The sequence below is a fragment of the Amphiprion ocellaris genome, chromosome 3, assembly GCF_022539595.1.
Source record: "Amphiprion ocellaris isolate individual 3 ecotype Okinawa chromosome 3, ASM2253959v1, whole genome shotgun sequence".
Taxonomy (NCBI): Eukaryota; Metazoa; Chordata; class Actinopteri; family Pomacentridae; genus Amphiprion; species Amphiprion ocellaris.
In genome coordinates this window covers 23270411-23293589 of record NC_072768.1, presented here as the reverse complement: position 1 = coordinate 23293589, position 23179 = coordinate 23270411, and the positions used below count along the sequence as shown (strand labels likewise).

The window sequence follows — 23179 nt, the reverse complement described above, 5'->3', positions numbered from 1 at the left end:
GTAATTTTCATACATAATGATACATTGGTACATGCATGCCTACATACATGTGTCTGCACTTACTTGCATAAATGCCTTCTGTATACCTGCAGGTTAGACTTGTGCTGTCAGCACTCCGTCTTAATCTTATTTTACAAATGACTTCATCATCTTTCAGTTTCTCTTTCTGGGCAGAACATTAGCATTGACTTTTACTGGAGTCATGTACAGAGGAGGTTTTGCGTTACATGAGTTTACTTCCAATTTCTTTATAAGTTGGTTTCACATTTCCAGGAGAGCTTGCACATTCCTCTGAGTTTATATCCATTTCCTTTTTTCTTTGCTTTGGCTAAAGGAGCTGCCTACTCATGTCATGAGGTAGAAATAAATAAAACCAGCTCAGCAATTTTTTTTTTTTATCAGCTACAGTGTTGCATGCTTTAGTATTACCACTTTTGAATGAAGCCGTTTGTCTCTGCAAAGTGAAATAACTATCAAATTTTATGTTTACTTTCAATCTATATTACTGTATTAATCGGTTTGTAATTTTCTGGTCACTTAATAATAAATATAATAACTTCAGGGCATATGTCATGCTACTGCCTGTCAGTATAACATGCATTGTTCTCACCACAATACACCTCGGCATTGCATTTTTTTTGTTTGTTTGTTTTTGCACTAGTGTAACCAAAAGAAATTACCATAGCTATTTATATTTTTGCACGTTTAAAGTAATTGGTCACAGCTATTCATTTGCATGTCATGCTGGTGTATTTTAGACATCTTTGTTGGCAGTTACTGGTTTCTATTAATTGAAAATGTCAATGAAAGGCTGTTATTTTTTTGTATTAGGTTTGTATAAAGTGTATTACCACGCAATGACACATTAACATTGGTAAAAGTTCATTTATTTTTTAAACATATGGAAATGAAAGGAGAGCTATGGCTGCCTGCACAGCATCCATTCAAAATGCTCAGTGAAAATGTAAAGCACATAATTTGCAGCTAAAACTTGGAAAGAAGCTGTTTTGGTCTTTTAAATGCATTTAAAAGACAACACTTGGAGAGATCCAGATACAAAACCTCCTTCTGACAGACTGTGTTTGACAGCATTAGCTGACTTGAGGTGAGGTTGGCAGGGCACTTCACGCTGAGACGGACATTCTTCATCTTATCTCAGTGTGTGGTGGAGCACTCATTTCACCAAGCAATGGATTTTGGATGCCTTAGGTTACATGTGATTTAACCAAAAACCCAAAAAGTAAACAAATGTAATGAAGATTGGTGGACGATGGTTTAGCAATATCATTTCAGGAGCAGTAGTTGCACACAAAAACTCTAAAAGCCTGAACCGGTGTCAGATAAGACGATACTAGTGACAAGACGTGTGTGTATAGTACCTCACTGTTAATGCTGTATGTACAATAGAAACCTGACTTATCCATCATCAGTGTAATGACATGTAAAGTCAGCCCCTCTGTGTCCCCCACGAGGTGCTTGAAGAATCCCCCCTGACAGAGGACAGTGCTCTTAGGTTTCACAACATTCCCAAGTGAGCAGGACCACCACATCTCTGGCATACGCTGCTCTACACGACGAAAATCCCCATCAGCTCGCGTACAGTCAAAACACACCCCTCAGACGTGTGTGAGAGAAAGATAGAAGGAAAATAAACAGACAGACACGCATTTCCTGCCAGGGAGCCACTCTGAAGCTCTGACTGTTTGTTTTCAGATTCATTAACTTATCATTTTCAGGCAGCGGCCCAGCAAGAAACCTCCGAGCCTGAGGTTCACTGCCTCTGGTGGGGCAGTGTTTGTGGACGGACGCCTCAGCTACCCCAAATTCAAATACACAGACAAGGCTATTACAATCCACGAGTGAAAATAAAGAAAGCAACATTCTAATTCTAACACCAATGTTTGTGCCCAGCTCATAAAAGCAGTAATTTCAAGTTCACCACTTCCTAGCAAGAGCTAAATATAATCACAGAATAGGGAAACTGTACGTAAATTTCTAGCTTTATTAAAGTTCACTCTTAAGAGAGCACAAAAGAAGTGGAAGAAGCAAGACTCCATTTCTAAATCAGCATGGAAACATTTTAACATCCTCAGAAACATGAATCCATAGGTATTAAAGGTCCTGGTTCGTATTTCCTGCCATCATTTGCATACGAAGCGTGTCATTTATTCAAGGTTTGTGACATTGTTCCATGTGTTTTAGCGCTAGCTGGCTGTGATCAAGTTCAGGCAGTGATACTTGAGCAGAATGGCCAAAATGGAACCGCCTGAAGATATTTGGGCTGGGCCAGGTCCTATTGGTCTTAATTAATTTTCAGAAGAGGGAGCACGAGTTTTCAGCAGAGTTTAAAAAGAACAGCTGTGGGAGAATTCAACGCAGGCGATAAAAAAAACAAAAATAAAACAGGCCAGCTTTTCATTGAAGAAATAGCCTTTAACATGTAAGACTTAATATTTTAATACGTCAAATTTGTTCTGTTGTCCAAGACAGCATGCCTATATGATAACAAAATCCACCGTGGCTGTGAGCTGGTTCAGTGCACAAATGTTTTGCAGGGAGACGTATCGGGGCAGGAAAGAAGGTCTGCTGTTGTGGAAGAGTTTGTGTTTTACTTGTACACTCTGTCTCTCTTCTTGCCTCCGCCCCAGCCGCCGCTCAGCTGGACAGGGTTGTCTCGGAAGGAGATGCGCTCCTTTTTTGACGGAGCAGACGTGACTCGCTTTGGAGATGGAATTTCTTTCCCTGGACACAAAGTGGAAGAGGAATGTGTCAGTATTACATGTGTAAAATGACCAACATGAAATCAATCCACTAAATGCTTCAAATGGTAATTTATACCATTTGGGTTATAGAAGTTATATATTTCATGCTAAGCATACATTTTTGTTGACCAACTATGGTGTTTTTGTGCTCTCAACCCTTTTTATAGCCTGTGATAACATAGCTTATTATCAGTAATCAATACCATAAAATAGGGATCTTAAAGAAACTGCTGCTCAGCTGTAACAATAGTGGTATAAATTGTAAATTCAGGTTCTTCTTTTCTCTAAATTTCCAAGAAGGGTGTAATCAAAATGTGATGTTTCACAAAAAAATGATGAAAGTTAAACTTTTTAACATGACAATGAAGCACAAGACATCATGTTAGTTTGATCAGATCACTTTTGTGAAAAATTAAATATAAAAATCTGAAAATTTGCTCCCATAGTTCAATCCACAATCCCATATACCAAAGCTGGAGGATATTATTTTATGTTGAGTAAAAAAATCTTAAAGCCGATTTCAAGCAAATTGTTAAAATCCAAAAACAAACAATTTTTCCTCATTACTTTGAAGGAATGAGCTCATCATTTCAAAACAGTTCAATTTGAGAATATACAAGTTATGCTGACTACAGATAGATAAATATTGATACTTTATTATTTTTGTAATAAATCAGAATAATTAGGCTTTAGCGTATTCAAGTTTGGAAATATTATGCATCAATCATCTTTGCCTCAAGACAGCATTATATTAAAATCTCACTCTAAAGTCTTAAATGTGAGCAGGTAAGTTTAGTGTTTTTGTTCTCTCAGGAGAAACGTGTGCTCTATCAGAGGCGCTTCCATTTCACCTGGAGATCAGCACAAAGCCTTTCAAACACACAGAACAAAGGCAGCGCTTCTACCGGGTATGATGCATTCCACGTGTAGAGCTCAAGAGTCTGCGGTCTCCACGGCTGCCCCACACAGGGAGTCAAACAGCAGGGAGGGTTCTTGAGGTGGGAGGCCTGGGATGCAACGCAGGTACTGACCCAGCTCCAAATGTCTGCACAGCTGGCACACTGTATAGAATATCCCTCCACTCACAAGTCATACCTAATCGCACCTCTCTAGGTTTTGATTTTGCTCGTGTCCGCAGTGTTGCCGCTGTGTTTTTCCCTCTCCTCGTGGTTTGTTGTAATATAGTTTAAAGATAAACCACCACAGTACTTTGTGTTTATTTTCAGAAACTTTGGACCAGCTTTGGTGGCTGAATTAATTTATTAAAGGCTTTTATCCAGTGATGCATTCTAAATCAAAACCAGAACACACAACTTGTTGCACATGTTGCTAATTTCAATGCAACTTGTGCATTCTGTTTTAAAGGTATAGAGATAAACAAACGGCTGCACAATTGAACCAACCGCTGTGACCAAACAAATTGTTTTCGATCATTTTACTCCTATTAGGGCTGAACAGCGGACAAAATTGAGGGAGCAGATACGCGACTTAAGTGGTTTCCTCTGCACACGTAATGAAAATATTTTGTGAGCCTGGAAACGCATTTTATGGTACTGTCCCAGCAAGTGGTGAGTATCACATTGCAACAGGTTATAGAGTAGGTTATAGAGTATTTATGTTGCCTTTACTGCTATGGCAAACTAAGTGAACCCTCTGGCTTTAAACTTTTTCTTTGATGCATGCATGCAACTACAGAGGCAAAGGCTATAGAACCTCTATAGCCTAAATAAATAAGGTTTAATAAATATGTTTTTGTGAGCCACTCTCTTTTACTGACTTGTGTAGGCTCAATATGAAGATTTACATCACAGAAGCTCCATTTCATTTTCTCTTAGTACCACAATCTCACTCAAGTAACCCATTTCCTCTGATACGAGCTCTAGATGACATAAAACTGTGGCCATTAACTGCCCTTTCCATGTTTATGAAATATCTAATTGGCTTTTTTAAAAATGTTCCTGCCTTACACATACATTCATATCTCAATTTGCCCTAGACAGTTTAGATAAGTAGTGTTTTCATCGATGTGGACAAAAAGGCTTTCTTTCTCAACAACAGTGTGCCTGCTGAGCACAAAGACACTCACTCCTGCTGCTGTTGCACCTCGTGGATATCATTTTGAAATCATCATCGGAATCCAATTAGGCTTCGTTACCAGGGACAGGGCTCTCCTTTACTTGGATTCCTGGGCTTGTTTAATGTGGTCATCTGCTGTCCGCCTGTCAGTAGCATCTTTGTCACTCAAACTCCTGAGCCCCTCTTCCCTTGACAGAAGGGCCAGTCATTCTTCACTGAAAGGACAGGTTTTTTTTCACTCTCTCTCCCCGTTTCCTGTCAGAGGAGAAATTCACGGCGCCCTGTCCCCAGCCCGACCTTGTGGCTCCCCTCCCCTCCCACAGCAGCCGACCGGTGGACTGAGTCTAGGCTGAATAAGCAGAGGCCTTTATCCATGACTCCCAGCACTCAGCTCTGTGTGACCCACGGCTTGTGGGGGCAAGTATGCAAACTTAAAAACATGTGAACACGTATGTAAAATCTCTACAGTTACATACACACACAATGTGCACAACAAAACATGCAGTTTGAATTTGGTCCTTTTAATCCTCCCTCTGTGTAGTAATAACTGATTTGTGTTCATTCAGCAATTGGTTGACAACAAATGTAACTACAAAGATAATAGGATATACACTGATGTATGTGTCATTTAGCTCAGTTTTGTATCGAATTTAAACTTTCAGCTGTAAATTTTATTGTCACTGCAAAAACAAGGGCAACTTATTAGACATGTCAGCTTTAATATAACTGCAAATAGTAATAAATTTGCTAATATATTTTGGATGTATGACCATATTGTTGTTTGTTTATCTATTTATCATATATGCAGCATGTGTATATGTATAAAATAACTCCCAGTGATTAGTGAAGTTTTCTAAATAACCTCCAAATAAAAATTTTTTAAAAAGTCTCCACTATCATTTGTCTGGACTATAAAGTTGGTTTTTTTTGTGTTTTTTTTTTTTTTTTTTTTTTAAAAGTCAGTGACACAAATAATTCAATTTATGGAGTTTGAGTCCTGCTTTTTCAGAACACTTTACCACAGAATGTTTTTGGACCCAGACTTTTTTAGATTATTGAAAGACCAGTCAATAATTCCCAGCAGCACATCATCCAGAAAAAAAGACTCACTTGCATGACCCAAGGAGTTTCTGCGAGGAGAGCAATTCACTTTGCAAGGCTGGGCAAAGAAACTGCTGTTGGCCCACAATGCACTGGTGTGGTGTTGACAGTCTGTGTATGCTGGGTCAGCCTGCACACACCACACAGAGAAAAAAAAACACACACACACACACACACACACACACACACACACACACACACAGTGAGGCCCAAAATGACACATCTCACGCAAGCAGTCCAGCATTTAGAAAAACATTCAACAACCAGCGGCTCTGCAGTCTGAACATATCTAAGAAACAGGAGGAAGGGGGCGGCTTCTCTTGCCAGTGATCGTAACTCAAACTGCTCTATAACGGCACAGGGAGACCTGCGGTTTCTGACTTCAAAGACTTCACGAGCATCAGTATCGTTCTCAGGTCCAGTCAAACTGTTCCAAAGTGACACAGGGATTTCTGCAAGTGAAATGAAGAAATTGCAGCCAGTTGATCCAATTGAAAGTGTCAGCGTGGAGATTAAGCCTCAGACTCACCTCCCCCCTTCCTCCCTTTAAATCGAAGCTGATGAGACAGGCTCTGGGAGAGGGGACCTACAGCACAGGACTCTGACTGGTGAATGTAAATACTGCATACCTTCACATACATGCAACTGGCCCCCAGAACAGATTCAAATCAACATTCAATGTCATTTCATGAAGTGAATGAAGCGCGTGGGTAAAAAACAGAAGGGGACGGTACTCACCACGAGCTGCACTCTGCCTCCGCTCAGAATGGATGAGTTTATCTCTGGCAAGAAACGTTCACTGAGAACAAAACAAAATATGTTTAAGCTATTAGTGTTTTGCATATTTCACATCAGTCAAATGATTTCCAGTGACCTAATTGCATGCATTTAATTCTTACATAAAAATAAAATAGAGATGCCATGTTAACGTCTAGTTCTTTAGTATGACCGGAGTAGTAAAGGCCTGCATACTGAGTGCCTCAGTGAGACATCCAGTGGTTACACTGCAAGAAGTAAAAATAAAGCCTCTCTCCATTCACACCATTTGCTTTCTTTTACTGTACAGAATGAGGTCTGCGCAGAGTTCTTCAAATTCATCTACTGACTGCAGAAAAGTTCTCACTGTTCATCCTAAATCCTGCATGTACAAGATGATTTTGTGGCAGCATTACGAGTTTGGAAGCCAGTTGCCATTCAGTAAGCAGCATTTACAAATGCAAAACTTGACGCCTTGATGCTGTCTTGACAAACATCCAATATATAATGGTCTTTTTAATGAAGAAGGAGAATCTTGTGTGAAGAATTCAGTTTATGCACATTCACAAATTTGTGGGGAAAAGGAAGAGTTATTTTATTTCAAGAAGGAATTTTACTAAATGTTTTGTGGTTAAAAAATATCATAAACAAATATTTTTTATTACAAAAGGAATATTCTTTTCTTTAAAAAAAAAAAAAAAAAGCCACGCTACCAGACCAGTTTTAAATTTATTTGCCAAATTTCTAAAATATCATTCTCAGATATGACACCTTTCCATTTCAATAGAAATGACTATATAGTACTTGAATCCTTGAATTCCTATTCATAGTACATCAAAATATTATGTTATTAACTGTCCCAGGCATGCTGGACAATCCTCAGAATTTACAGTGAAATCACATAGATATTTCAAAAACCTGAATAGGTTGAAATAAAGAGAAAAACACATGTAGCTGTGTGTATGGCTAAACATTACCAGGGTTAAATTAAAAATTATATTGGATGCAGAGTAACCTAAGGGTAGTTTGAGAGCAATTTTAGCTACCCAACATACCACTTTCTGACCTACATTAGGTGCCTCACCTCTCAGAGTGCTTGTCAGACTGAGCAGCCTGAGTGTGCAGCCATCGCTGTGCCTGTTCCAGCTTCATTTGCTCCGTCTTCTCTGCTTGCTGAAGGCCGAGCTCAGTCTCACCAACTGCATTCGACAAAAAACATCAAATAAAGTTCACAGGTCGTTAATTTACCCCTGGTGTCGGTTCAGTAACATTCTCGAAAACAGTGGTAACAAAGAAAGAGCAGGCTGCCTAATCAGCAAGTGGTGGAGAGAAGGTGGCATGTTTCTAAATGACAGGAGGCGTAATCAATACTGCAGTGAAGGAGTTGTGTTAACAGATGCTGACCGATGTACAAGCTCAACAAATAAACAGTTCAGGGGCCTGATGTGTGGCAAACTTTGACATGTGTCATTGTAATTACTGTCGGCCAGGTTTCCCTGCGCAGGGAGAGACCAGTAGTCAAAGCTCTCAGAGTTTATGTTGGGGCTTAAGGTTGTGTATTTGTTTGCGGGACTCAAGGGCATTACGATAATATGTTTAAAGCTGCTGAAAGATGCAGCAGGGGAGGCTCTGCTGCTGTCCAACAATTGTTGGGACTTGTGGTTCTTTGTAAAATTGAGCCCAAGCAATGTCCCAAAAGTTAGTTAAGGAGAGAAATCTGAAATCCTGCTGATTTACGAGTTATGCTGAAATCCCATAATAAGGTCGTAATTCAAAGTAAACATTTATGTTGCACTGACAGTAATGCTGCCGTAAATGAGTGTAAACTGATAATGAATTTTGACAGCCCAATGCTGGAACTAATGATGCATTTATTTAAGCCATTTACTTGCTTTTGCCGGGTTGTAAAATGAAGAGAAAAGCTTTACAGTTTTCATGGGTTAATTGAGAAGCCCCACTAAAAATGTCAAGTGATAGATGCTTCCCCCCGGGGCAGCAAAGGCCAGGAAATGGCTACTTGCACTTCCCAAAGCTGAAAATACAAAGAGAGACGGAGCATATACAGTCCAAAAACCTTTAAAAAAAAAAAAAAAAAAACATTTTTTAAAAAGCAATTTGCTCAAGTCTTGTTTATATAAGAGCAACGCATGACTAAAACAAGGGTTCTGCCTGTCTTCTCACAGTTTTTATTTATATCATTCATATCATAGAATCTTATTTGGTTAGACCATACGTTGAAAAGATTTTGAATGATAAATTCAGACTCAGTGTATGGTGAATGCACTGTTGCATGTATAAGCAAACACATGTTCAGGGTGCACATGAGTTGCATGAAAAATGTTCACATTTATGTTGCACTCCAGTAACATAGAGAGACCTCTCTCCCTTTTCCCCTCAGAACCCCCAACTGAAGCTCCCTCCTGACCTCCTCCAACCTCCTAAATCCCCCTCCAGACCTCCTCCAGGACATCAGGAGGGGGCCTATAGGAGTCACGCCTGTTAAGGGGGGCTCTTAAGCACATTAAGTGATCTCGTCCCTACTGAGGAGGGGAGAATTTTGACTCAGTATCAGAGACCTGGAGAGGAGGAGGGTGGAGGCTGTGGCCCAGAGCAAACCAGAGATGAGGGAGAGACAATGTTGACAGCCTCCTTCTCTCCAACCTCACTGCAGAAACAAATGACACCAGGACATGCAATGGATCAGAGCCAGTGCAGATCCCAGTGAGAAATTAAACAGTGTCATGAATGAGTTTATGATTGTGTGTTGTGAATAAGAATCTCTTGTTGGCATATTTAAGGAAAAATTATGTCGACACAAAAATAATTGCTGAAATATGGGAACAGGATACAGCAAGAAAAACAAGCAATCATCCAACATGACAGCAAAAAAATCAACAAGCCGGATGTAAACATGCCAAAACCATTGCCAAGTCATCTAAACTACATGTTATATAAAACAGAAAGCGATCATACCTGTAATGTTGGTAATACTTCTGTGTTACACAGTAAAAGCGTGTGCACCCACAACAGCAAGTAGAGACCCCAGAGTCAGTTTACGAAAGACAAAGTCAGTTTATAAAGGGACAGAAGGAGATGGCTGATGAGTGAAAGAAGAGGTTGAGAAAGAATGTCAAGCCTACTTTTCCACCTCTGCACATCTGGCCATATGTGTAGGTTGTCCCCCTTTCTTACCCCCAAAAGTTTGCTTCATGTGCTGTTAGGTGACTATTCTATACACTATTCTACAAACACGTCCATGAACCTAATTTGAAGCAGACTGAGGCTGGTAAAATGTTGTTGTCTCTTTCAAATATGTTGGATGGTTTGGGTTGTTTAAACTATGAAAATAAAACAAAAAATAATACCCAAGTAGTTATACACTAAAATGACCTTTAAAAGCGGCAGTAGACATGTTTTTTTTGCTTTAAAATATCATTATGAACTATATGCTGACTGCACAGTGTAACGGCTATAGTAACATTGGTTTGTTAGAAGCTTCATTTTCACAATGCAATTCTGTCTGCTACCAGGTGTGAAATCTGTCAGGAAAATGAAAGCTCAGTTCACAGCACAAATGCATTGCGTTGGCAATTGGAGGATGGCCGCAGTAGTAACATGTAGTTTAAGCTGAAATGGTGGATGGCAGAGCAAATGTAGTAGCTGTAGAAACTCTACCTGGCAAAAGAAAAAAAGATTCCCACTGTCAGCGAAGACAAAGAGGGTGGACACCATCATAAATCCGGACAAACCTTGGACTAGTATTCACTCAGTGGACTCAAAACTGGCATTCAGTTGGAATAATTTCTACTAGATCAGTAAGAAACAAAACCTGCCACCTGCACGACTAAGTGTTTTGCTCAGCCTTTATCAGAACATTGAGATTGGGGAATTTATTTCAGATTGGAATTCTTAAGGCTATTAAATTCTAAAAGCAATAACTGAACTATCTGGTTATTTCATATAAAGTTAGGACTATTTCCTTTCACTTCTTCACTGAATATGTGTCTTTCTTCCCTCTTTTTGCCTAAGTGGTGTTGATCATTTCGTGTCTCGTGTTGTTGGAAAACTCTGGTCTTTGCAGCAGCAGTGCCAACAGCAATACCACTTGGAACCGCAAGTGGTGGGGAGGTTGAAAAGTTGTCTACTGCCATTTTTATCATTAATTATTATAACAACCATTTGTCAGTTATGTGAAAACGCCACTGCTTTGAAAAGAACACGATCAAATGCTGGGTCATCCTAAGGGTTGGGTTATGCTCCAATAGAAATAGCTCAAACGGTGTGCTGTCCAAATACATCAAAAATCAAAGTGTTTAACGCACGCATTTTCAGACAGTTTCTCCAGGATGGAATTCGGCACCTTGGCTTGCTATTTTCTCATGAAGATTTGTACTGGGCCTACACTAAAGGAGACTGAACTCAGCCAATGAGACCATAAAACAGCTCGAGGAAGGCTAACCCTTCCTTTGCTTCATAGTTTGTGTGTATGTCACAATGTTGGAAAATAAAGAACAACATGGTGAAAAGCACATAAAGAATTATGTTTTCATGGCATTTGCTAAGTGGAAGAAGAATCAGAGCGTGTCTGAAATTTGACTGACTCAGTGTTTTTAGTTGGATGTCTGTCTCTGTTAGTGAGTCAGATTGCTGCACCACCGTACATTGGTTCTGTATGTTTATCAAGTGTGCCAGTGCTTCTCAAATATATACTCTGAGGAAAGAGCCCTGAAATACATAAAAGCTCAGAGATTACTGGGGTGAAATTGAATGCATGTGAATGCTGGTAAATAGTCTAATATGAAGTTATTTTGGATGATCGGTGATAAACAAAATGATTGTATTTCAGTTTGACTTTGTTGATGACTTGAAGTGAGAAATCAGATTAAGTGCTCAGGAGGAAGGGGTTCCAATCTGGAATAAAACTATATACCCTTGTGTCCCTGTGACATGAGGATGGATGTTTGGTGGGGCTGGATCTCAGTTTGGATGGAAGAGGAAGGTTGGAGGAGTGTGCATTTGCCTCGGGGGGCTGAGTGGAAAGTAAGAGTAGAAATGAGGAGAAAACATTGGAGACACAAAACATCTTCAACATTTGCAGCACACAGGCACTTGAAGATACAAATCATACAAAATAGGGAAAAGCATATCTATATTTGCCTTTAAAAGATATTTTCTTGTGGCTCTGCACTGTTCTCTCTCTGTGTGTCTCTCTCTCTGGGTATGTAAGCCGATACCCATTTCAAGTGGGTTACTCATGTCCAGCACATCCACACAAAGAGCCCGGATAAAATAAACATGCCGCGTCGGATATCTTGGAAAGAATCTGTCATGGGTTTGGGGCTAATCACCTCCAGAAGGGCCTTGACTCAAAGTCTGAAACGTTAGCCCCTGTCGGGGAGCACTGCCTGGGCCGGGCTGGGTTGGGCTGGGCTGGCTAGGCCCCGGGCACTGGGGATGGATCCGGAGGAGGGGGTGTCTTACACAGGTCAGGACCAGGGGAGCAAAAGGGGATTTTAGCCTTGGCCTGCTCACAGGGACCCAGGATCACAGTGCTACAAGACTGTTCCCGACACACCACCTCTGTCGCCAACGTCGCCATGGCCTCATGGTCATCCTGTAAAAAGGCAGCGGGAGTCGTCTCCTCCAGAATCAAGCTGGTTAGAGTTACACCTTTTACAGGATCCCACTCAGTTGGATCAGAAATGTGACTGAGGATACAAAATACAAAGCAGAAGGACAGATAACATCCTGACCAGCGTCTTGTCATTACTTTATCAGCTGCTGTAGCTGCTTCATTTCAGTCCTTGAAATGGAGCAATGAAATGCTTCATTGCAATCACTGCAGTTTGATAAATTATCAAGACAAGGGTGGAGAGGAGAGATAAGAATACTGGAAAAACAGAGCTGGAAATATTGTTGTAATCTAATAGGTCATTCGGATAGAACGGTTCCTCGACTGCCAGTTGGCAGAGAGCTTATCCACAGCAGTATTGTGCTCAGAGATGATTCCAATGTCAGTAATCACTGTGTTGGAAAGTTGACATAATACACCTGCAGTTTAAATAAACATTAGATAACATGATGATGTCATAGTAAAAGTAAATTTTTCATATAATAAATTATGAGTCAAAATTCTACATGAAATAAATTCAACTAACATTAAGAAAATGCTGGTCTATTTTGATATGGTTGCTCATCTGTGTGATAAAAAAAAAGAGATAAGTGCCTTGTAGCTTTGGCAATTTAGTGGCTGCTGACAAAAAGAGTCTTTTAAAAATCTGAAAATACTGAAAGAAATTTTTAGTTGATATTTCATTGTGGAACAACTACTCAGTTGTAAGAAAAATAAGGGGATTCCTTCACAGCTATTCTACTAACAAATTACTAAAATGTTACACCCAAAGCTGATAAGTTAAAGCTAAAGGTTGCATCATTTTTCTTAAACAGTAACATGAAATGACAAGCAGATATACTGTTATTTCCCCTGAGCTCATTAAGGGCTATTTCATGCTCATAGCAACATTGGACTTGGACCAGTCACTCTCACTGAGTGTTGGCAAATGCTGCAGTTGCAGCGTCCCTCTGACTGCTGGATGACCGCGAGCGTCCTGCTCTCTGGATGCGAGGCCTTGACCCTTGTGGTTGGGGGTGGGTTGGTGTGCAGAGGAAAGATGGAGACCGGCCCTCATGATAAAAGCAAACCCCACCACCCATCCTCCCTCCAGCACTTCCCTCCCTTTTAAGTCTGGATGTGTGTGTCACAATGCCAAATCATCTCTGCACCTCAGGGCAGGGCACCAGGCCACAGAAGAAAAAGATGGAGGAAGAAATTTGCCTCTTCTCGGATGAATCTATTTCATACCATGGTCAATCTGTATGCTATGAAGACTGCATATCAATTACACAAAAAAAATCTTTTGAAAAAAAGTATGTCATCTGCAACAGGTTCAAACCTGCTCTGTGAAATACATACACACTATAGAAAAAGGTACCTGACTGAGTGTTCAAGTGGCTTATACTTCCCTACTTGCTGCAACAATACCATTGCATTCACAGACCTCTGCAACTTTGGTAAATACAACATCATCCTAAGCAATAGACACAATCATCCTGGCTCTAATCTCAAATCTAGAGTTTTTCTTAAAAGTGATTTCCAAGCTGAAACAGACTGGAAATGCAGTCATTGGCATGCTTCATAAATAATTGTCAGTCACAAATGGCAGATAGATTCTTAAGTTCTACAGGGCTCGCACATGGTCATAAATGGGCCACAAATACAAAGTATGTGTATGTATGTGCAAGTATGCATACTTTGCTTGTACAGATTGATCATTGTGCAAAGAGTGAATAAAGAATAATAATACACATCCAAAATAGAAAAAGAATTTAAAGATTATAATACAGGGTTAGTAAATGTGCACCAAGTCCCACATCCTACCTTTTACATAATTTCCGTCGTGTCGTGTAAGCCTGTTCCGTGCCTCCACTGGACCCATTTGGTAATTGCAGTTTTTGAACAAGGCAAGACGGACAAAGGGATCTATGAGTAAGAAAGAGAGGGTCAAAGAAGGACAAGACAGACCTAAAACAAGAAGCAGAAAACCAGAATCCAACATTCGGAAAATATTAGAACAGTGCTCTGGTTCCACTGAGGCAGATGCCATTAGGAGTTATAGTCGACATAGACCTGTGTGTCGGTGGAGCAAGATGACAAGAGCACTGCTAATGGAATCATGCATTTGCAATTGTGATCAAAGAGCAGCCTTCCTCTACATGACCATAGCATGATAGCTGTGGCAGGACTACCGTTTCTTGGAGCAGAGCAGAGGTGAGGTCACCTTTCACTGCAGCTACTCTACCACTACAATGAAACGGAATGAAAGTCATCACAAGAGGACTTGTCAAGAGTATTCTTGGCAATCGTTGTTTCCTTTGCAGGCTTTCAAATAAGGCCCAATAAGAGGCGACAGGCCCTGGCTTCTGCTGTCTGTTATGGCTTGTTAACATACATGGGGTGGAAAGGGTCACTGCTGTTGAAGCACGATTGAAGGAACTACGATGAGAATGAAAACAAGCAAAAATTAGTGTGGATTTTTTCCCTTTGAGAAAATAGATTCATCTCCCTGCAGGAATTCTTTCCATATAGGGAGGGATACAAAGATTAAGAATGAGGAAACAGAAGGAAACATTAGTTCTGGTGTTGAAGGATTATTGAACAATGGAAGCATTATAGTTGAGGTGACTTGATGCCCCCCTCCAGTGAAAATCAACTTTTTAGTTTGTTAACATGTTATTATGGTGTTTTTTTATATGCTAGCAGACAGATCATGAGCAAAAAAGGCAATGTGCCATAGACAGTCCATATACAGTATATAAACATAGTTAAACTCTTTGTGACATCACAAATAAGTTTCCTGAACAGTGGTTTTGAATCTTAGTATGGTGTCAAGGCTGCTATCAAGGCAGCCTCTTAACTCCCATCAAATAAGAAAATGGGTAAATAAGTGGAGCGTGAGTGGAGCTAGGGCTGTTGATGTAAACATCTCTCTGCCATCTTGTCATATATTTAGGCGTTAACACAATTTGAACAAATTAGTTATATAAAAGCCCACAATCCGTACAGTTGTCATGAACAGAGAAATCATCCTTTTGGCTGTAAACAGGTTTATTTCTGCTGTAAAGGTGGGCATTTGAACATGGTGGTGTATGGAGATTGGCTAACTCTTTGAGCCAGCCTCAGAAAGCCATTCAAGGAACTGTAGTTTTTGGTACTTCCACACTGGCATCATTTTTTAGCCCTGGAGTTTGCCACTCCTGACAGTCTCAAAAACATGCACAACAAACTCCAAGAACCAATCTTGTCAACTTGCAGGATGAGGCTTTTTGTATCATTATTCTTCTTCAGAATTAGCTTCTGGTTTGAATACTTCATTGAATACACATTCTAATGGGAGCAATGGATGGAAGTGTTATTTTAAGCAATCTTAAGGCAGGAAAGGATTATTTTCTGCCTTAAGAAAACAGATCTCTAAAGATGTAACTTTGTTACCCAGAGATGAGATTATGGGTGTTCAATCAATAATCAGAGAGGGACTTTAAGAAGAAAACCTTAAGTAATAAGTACATGTGGTATATCTCTAAGTATCGTATCCTGAACATACTCACCCCTATGTTTCTTCTGCTGCTGTTTCTTCGACTTCATCTTCTGAGCTCTCTTCAGCATCAGAAGAGCTGTGTGGCTGTCAGTGAAACCCCTGGAGACCACAAGAAAAGACAGAAAATCACATTCAATGAAATGACAACACACACAAATTGTAGTCGGGAAGATACAATGTATGATAAGATGATGATTTACCATTCTTCCATAATCTTTTCTGATCTTTCAGAGAGATCACTAAGCACTGCGGTTGAAGGAGGAGATTTGCTTCTGAAATCATAAAGTGTTATTGTCCTTCAAAAAGCCAGCAAGAAATGCAAAAATTTCCAAATTAATATTTTAAAATGTTATTACACATTTATACACCAAGAGAAAACAGCAGAAGTAATATTACATGTGCTATCAAGGATATCCACTGATTATCATGAGTAATCAGCACAAAAAGCTTCTTATTATATTCAGTCTCTTTCTATACCAGCTTGCTAAGATACAATGGTGCAGTGTATTTAAATATGGACTGGAATTTAAAAAACATTAAGACTGGAATTCTTAATGTTTTTGGTCAAGTGACTAAGTTTACTGTGAAGCATGCTGGTAGAAGTACAATTACACCACAATAACATTTGGCAATAGAGGAACAGACATTTGTTATGGCTGAAGCCCAGGTTCTATTGGAGATGTATAATAGATGAAGAGAAGTTCCCTTAAAGCCAACCCAGGTTTCTAAATAGTGAAGAAGAATGGAATGACAGGCAAAGGCAGTGATCAAATCTAAAATCACTTGGACTCCACTGTCATGTCTATCTGCAATTAAAAAAAATGTACAGGCAAACTGCAAAACTAGCAAAAAAGTATTTCTACTATTCATAAGCAAGATTAAATCAACTGAAATGACTCCTTCATGCACCTTGAAAAATATAAGGAGGTAAAAATTGGTCTGTAGTTGCTGTTTTTTTTCAGTAACCGTTGTATGATCGCATGTCTAAAAATACTGGGGAAAATACCATCAGTTAAACAACCAATTCAAAAAAATTTCAAAACTAACAGAGGGGAGTATCTCTTTCAAACAAACTTTGTTGGTGGTTTGAAACTTAGAGAGTGAGGCACTTTTTCTTTCTCTGTATCTAATGTTGCCAAATGATTAGGTAAACTGCAGACTAAGGCAACGGTTAAGATTATTCTACCTGTTGGAACTCTCTGGTGAAATTCTTTGTGCAGCCAAGTCCACATGTTCCCCGGCTACCCAGGCCTGTCTTGGGCTCTGTACAAGTGGTGGAGGGAATATGTACTGGGAGCGATTAAGACAGGAACTAAGAGGCTGAAACACAAATACAAATCAGAGTCAGCAAAAATGTACATTTTTAATTTCAACCTATTTATTTTAAATCAAAGCATACAACGTAAGAAATCTTTGTATTTGCTTCAAAATAAATAAAACAACTCTTAATTTACTGGAGTGGTTCTTTACATACAAGTTTTCAGTGTTAGTGTTAGGAAACATTATATCTGTCACAGTAAAAACTGGATCATCATTTGAGGTGTGTTCAGTAGGTTGCTTTGCTGGAGCTTTACATGGAAAATACAGTTTAAGCTCTGTGTAGAGAACATAATCTTCGGTGTGTACCTTTGGGAAGATTACATATAATGTATACAATGATATCCAGTCACATTTAACTCAAGTGGATATTTTCATTTTTGGTGGTTAGGGAGATAGCTTTTTAGAAAGTGAATTTTCACACTCATGGAATGCTCATACGTAAGTCAAAGTAACAGCTTAATTACTCTCCAGGTTCCATTTTCTCTTTGTCAAAGCACTAAATTGTTCATCCCTGCCTTTGATGTGTGTGTCAGTGTCAACACATTGAGGCCGGCCACACCAGCAGCTGCACCGCATCAGCTGGCTTAAACTGGCTACCATGATGTACAGTGCTGAGCAAGCTCCAAAGAAAAGATCCAATGAGAGGTAATGAAGGACAGAAAAAAACAGGACGACACTCCAGCCAGCGTGAAAAATGACATCTGCTGGTGCTGAGCAACCTTCAGCCCTCCAGGAAACAATTTTGTTTTTCAAGAGAATAAATTTAAACATCAATCAGGGAGGGTGTGATGAATCCTGGAGGGGGCGATAAGCAATATGAACAAGGGACAGTAAAAGAAAATAACTCTTATATTGACGTGACAAGGGGCTGTTAAATCCAAAAATTCGCTGCCCACTTTTACTGTATTCAGCTGATCATAGGTAATAACAAAATACTTTACCTTCAGAGATAATGCCTGCTCCGAGACAGGGTAGTGTGTGATAGGTGAGTCCTCAGAAAGGGTTAGTGTCCAGTGTTTCTCCAGTGCTGCCTTTTTAAAAGTCATAAAGAAAAGGTTTTTGGAATCAAACATTACACTGTATGATGTACAAAATATACAGATGGATGACAAACTGAAGGAAATCTCCACATAAAATGTCAAGTAAGGTGCCTCAACATGCCACCAGAACAGCTCCAGTGCACTAATCAATCAGTGGCATTGATTCTCCAGGTCTCTGCTGGGGGGATCAACACCATTCTTCCAAAATATTTTCCTCATTTGGTGTTTTTATGATGGTGGTGGAGTGTGCAGTATAACACTTCAGTCCTAAATCTCGCATAGGTGTTAAGTTTAGATCCGTCGACTGTGAAGGCCATAGCATATGATTCACATCATCCTTATCAAACCATTAAGAACCATTCTGAACAGGAAACCCCTCCATCCTCACGTCAGAAATGGTTCACCATAGGATATAGGTGGCAGCTCAGAACTACTTTGTATTAATTTGCAGTGATCCTTCCTTCTGAGGACAAGTGGACCTAAACCATGTCAGAGTCACCAGATCCTCTTACTATATAGGGGTCAAGGGTTCAAATTTTCCTTTAATTTGCCACCCATCTGTATATACATACAGGATACTACATACTTAGAACTGTAAAATCCATACATAATAAAACACAGTAGTGAAGTTTTTTGACTTTCTTGAACATAATAAAATGGCAACTCAAGATTTCTGAATATGTTTTTGATGTGTGTGCGACAGATGTATGTACAGAAAATATCTCCACATTGTTCTGTGTCTTTGTAAGTTTTTCTTTGTTTGCATATGCGCACACACAGGTTTTGTGCATGTGTGCAGGTCTGTGTGTGCATGGAGGTAGTGTTGGGTACGTGTACACACTTTTGTGCACTGATGTATCAACCTCTGTGCAGGGTTGTGTGTCTGATGGGGCATGGGGTGGGGAATTTACTGAACCATGAAAGTGAAGAACACATGAACTTGTGTGCATACCTCATCAAAGACAAATTCATCCATGTCCACCTCCTCAAGAGTGTCATCCTCTCCATTGCCGGGGCATTTGACAGCAGCAAGAGCAGATGCAAGCCTCCTCCTCAGAGTGAAGCTCCTCCAAAATGCCTGGAGGTACCCGAGAAAAGAAATGGTAGAAAACTATCCATGAATCACAGAGCAAACGTAAATATTGCATGTTATCCCATTGTGGAGATAAAACATGTTAACCTCTCTTTTAATTGCTGAGTGTTCTCCTGTCTGAACTCTGCATGACTCCAGGCTGTTCAGAGACAAATGGAGCTCCAGTGTGCCTCTAAATCCTACAATTCCCAGCGGGCTGGGGGGGCACGCTCCACTTCAAGTTGAGCCGCGCAGGAATTCTAGAACTCTTACTACTGCACTTCTTTGGAATCTGATTAATCACTCCGTAGCCCCCCAACACACACACATACACTACTCTGCTACACTACAACCCCCACATTCTACCTTGGAGAGCCCTAAAGGACTCATCAAACACTTTTTGTGTTGAGAAGGGATTTGAAAGAGGTGTTGAGTAGCATGTGTTTCAGAACAGCAGCTTACACCTCTGTGCAGAGGATTAGCCAAGTAAGCTTCCAAAGCACATTTGAGGCTTGAAGATTGACGTTCAAAGAAGAAAACGGACATTTCCAGGTATCAACAAAGTGAAAGTGGCTTCGGACTTCAGCCACAGTTCTAGAAAATTGTAGTTGTAGCAATAAGGACACGTGAGCAGGTTAATGAGCAGTCGATTCTGGAGATAAAATTTTAAGCAGGAAACTGAGAGAGTATTTTTTAACCCTTTTCTGACATTTTAGCAACTCACTAAATAATTGATGAACCAAAAATATAACTCAACAAGTATTGATAGTTACAATATTAGTAGTTGCTGCTTTAATGGAGAATGACTAGATTTTGAATGTACCCATGGACATAATGGCCTAATGGACAGATGGAAGGAAACAGACTGATAATCAAGTATTACCAACTCCAACTATCCTGGATAACCAGTCTATGTTGTCACTGGGAGAATGGGGTTTAGTAGGGTGCTGAAAAGGGGCATAGTATGAGAGGTGGTATGTTTTGGATATAGCAAGGCAGCAAACAGCTGAAGTCCGCTCTCTGGAGTTAACTTCCTGTACAGTAAGCCAAATGAAAAGGCTTGAATTTCTGACAAAGTGCCAAAGGTTTTACCTGGATGACAGTCGCTGCATAGTCGCGGCCAACAGTTCTCTTGTTAATGTAGGAAGCTCCTGACTCTGGCGTTCCTCCATCTCCTCCTCTCTCTCCTCCCTTTTCTGAGAAGGGGGGAGCATTAATGTTCCCCTTGTATTTCCTCCACCACTGCTGAATCACGACTGCTGCTGTGCTGCTCCAGAAAGAACACACACACAGTTAAGTACACACAAAAAGTGAGGGATATACATGATGTCATAGCACCTTCATCTTTCAAAACATGAATTTATTTCTGTGCAGACATCTGGAGAGCAGGACTCTGGAGAGTTTAAGCCTGTCCAGAGCCAACTCTCATATCAAAGATCTATTGTCCTCCCAAAGATAGCATAGTGTTAATGATAAAGCTGCGTGTTAAAATGAATAAGGTCTTCAACGTCTTCTGATGTAAATCAAATAGAGGAGGCTCCAATGATGACAAATGTGCTGCAGCAGAAACTAATAAAATGCTGAGCTGCTATAAAAAGAATTATATAAAAAACAGAGTGTTTGCTTTAAGTCGTCAGTGTCCAGTTGTGTACCATGAAAGAATCTGGAGGCTTTCATTACATGCATTACATCAGCTGATCTGTCATCAATAGTGTAGTGTTTAATGGAATGGATGTACAGAAGCAGACATTAATGGCTCAGATAAAATATTCGGCAAATTACATTTTCAGGTCTGAGTCTTGATGGTTGAGCACAGGTGCTTTATCAAGACTGAAGGAGTTTGTTTTTCCCTTTGTTGCAAAGAAGTGAACGCTGCTAGAGTTGGCCTTGGTAACTGTCGGCCCTGTCTTTGGACCCACTGTAACGCTGTCAAATGCATCACGCTGACTCTCTGCAGCTGGATTGTCTTCTAAACTCCAGTAGCTGCATCTGATGTTGTCCCCGCTTGGAAAGACTGCTGGTACTTGGCTAGTGTCCTTCATTTTTGGGCATTCAGTACAATTTTCAGCAATGACACTGTCCCTGTGTGGAGTTTTCTCTGGCGGTATTTGGTCTACAACCCAGTGTTCATCACACACAGTGGTGTCACCATACTCATGGGCAAATCTCTGGTCCTCAGCCAGCTTCAGGGTCATAGGGAAGTGCCGGCAGACACTTTTCAGAGCTTCCAAAGGAGATGAAGCATTGCTGTAAACAAGCACACAGAAAAAGCCACAGCATTAGATATGATGGTCACTCCTATGGTTACTGAAAAATCTACATCAACTGTTGGAGAAGTGTAGGACTCAGTGACACACACACATTTAAAGCCTGCTGTATCCTAGTTCCAGTCCACATGGATTCCAATCAAACCTACTCATGGGATTTACTGTATGTAGTGGTTTATGTGGATGGGGAAGACTCTCCTCTATGAGAAGTCTGAGAAGACTGACTATCGAGTCAAGAAATACAGTAATGATGGTTTGTCTTTATGAACCTTCAACAAACTGACCACACTGGGGAAATGTAATGCAATTTGTGCCAGAGTCAAAAACTTTTCATTTAATGTAAGGATATATTCACTATATGATTTTGATTAGATGTCTGTGGTGCTGATTGAAACATAGATTATGTAAAAAGATGGACATAGCCTGTGTGACATCACACATTGGTTTGAAGCCTAGTGTTTGAATTTTGACCTTTTCCAAACTGGTATTTTGAAAACAGACAAACGTAATAGGCATGGGGTGCATCTGATTAAGTACTTAACTACACTATGCGTTCCCATAAGGTTGTGACTTGTCAATTGTAAGATAGCTCTTCTCTAAAACATTACTTGCTTTATTGTTTATTTTCCTGTAAATATTTACTATTTACAAAATGAGCATCATTCTGCACCGAGGTAAACTTGAAACTATCCATTGAGACCATTTACTTATTATAAATATATTTACTGAGACAATAAATTGATAGAGAAGTGGAATCGTTTTCTCATTGGCCTCTATACAATTGGATTTTTTTTCCTCGCAGAGGTGTCCCCCCCTGCTGGCTCCTTGAAAGAATGCAGGGTTAAGGCACGTCCTCATTGGCTTCACTTATCAGACCTAAAGGCTGTATCCATATTTCACTATACAGTCTATGGTCTCACACAGGAAAAATGAACAGGAGTCAATGGTATTAATAAATAATCTCAGACCTGTGAATCATAGATATGGAAAGCAGGCAAATTGCCCCAAAGCTCTTGTACAGTTCTGATTTAATCACAGTACCTACAGTATGTAATTTTAAGTGTCTAAAATATATTCTAAACCGTAGTTATATTCAAGAAACCATTTGAAAGATAATACCAATACTTTTGATAACCAGATTCAATATAAACCTTTATTTAACAAAAAACCTAAATAGAGAAATCAGTGGTGGGATGAAATTAAATCACTTAAAAAGGATGAAATCAGTTGTAGCTCGAACTAAATGCTTGAAGACATCATTTCTTTGCAGTGAGGATGTATAAGGTTTTTATCCACAGGTATATTACCTACAGTAGCTAACTGTTGGCACATCACACCCCCACCACCACAGTAGCTAAGCAATGTACTGCCGTGAAAGGGCTCAGCAATAAAACATATTTTAGCCACTTAAAAACTCAAAATCAGTTTCAGTGTACACTATATTTAGATTATCTTCATCGCTCTACTTTGCTGTCAGACAGTCCTTCCTCAGTCTCACCAAACTCCTTAATAACAGCAATTTTACCTCTTAGAAAACTGGAGTTACTAGACTGTTAATGTGTTTAACGTGCTTTTGTGAGGTCACACAATAGCACAACAAATTAACTGATGGAAGCAGTGGTGGACCAGC

General features: G+C 39.9%; 1 protein-coding gene across 1 annotated transcript in view; it reads right to left on the bottom strand.

Moving 5' to 3' along the window:
• Positions 1–469: 469 nt before the first annotated feature.
• The window catches only part of lrriq1 (leucine-rich repeats and IQ motif containing 1), a 40554-nt gene continuing 17844 nt past the window's right edge, over positions 470–23179 (bottom strand). Inside the window, exons 15-26 of the mRNA XM_035957658.2 lie at positions 21065–21529; positions 20375–20549; positions 19163–19288; positions 18112–18201; positions 17037–17170; positions 16051–16122; positions 15861–15949; positions 14134–14235; positions 7780–7894; positions 6678–6738; positions 5949–6069; positions 470–2742 (exon numbers count right to left, since the gene is read on the bottom strand). Of these exons, the coding sequence (XP_035813551.2) occupies positions 2609–2742; positions 5949–6069; positions 6678–6738; positions 7780–7894; positions 14134–14235; positions 15861–15949; positions 16051–16122; positions 17037–17170; positions 18112–18201; positions 19163–19288; positions 20375–20549; positions 21065–21529 (1684 nt within the window). The 3' untranslated portion in view covers positions 470–2608. The remainder of the gene's footprint in view (positions 2743–5948; positions 6070–6677; positions 6739–7779; positions 7895–14133; positions 14236–15860; positions 15950–16050; positions 16123–17036; positions 17171–18111; positions 18202–19162; positions 19289–20374; positions 20550–21064; positions 21530–23179) is intronic.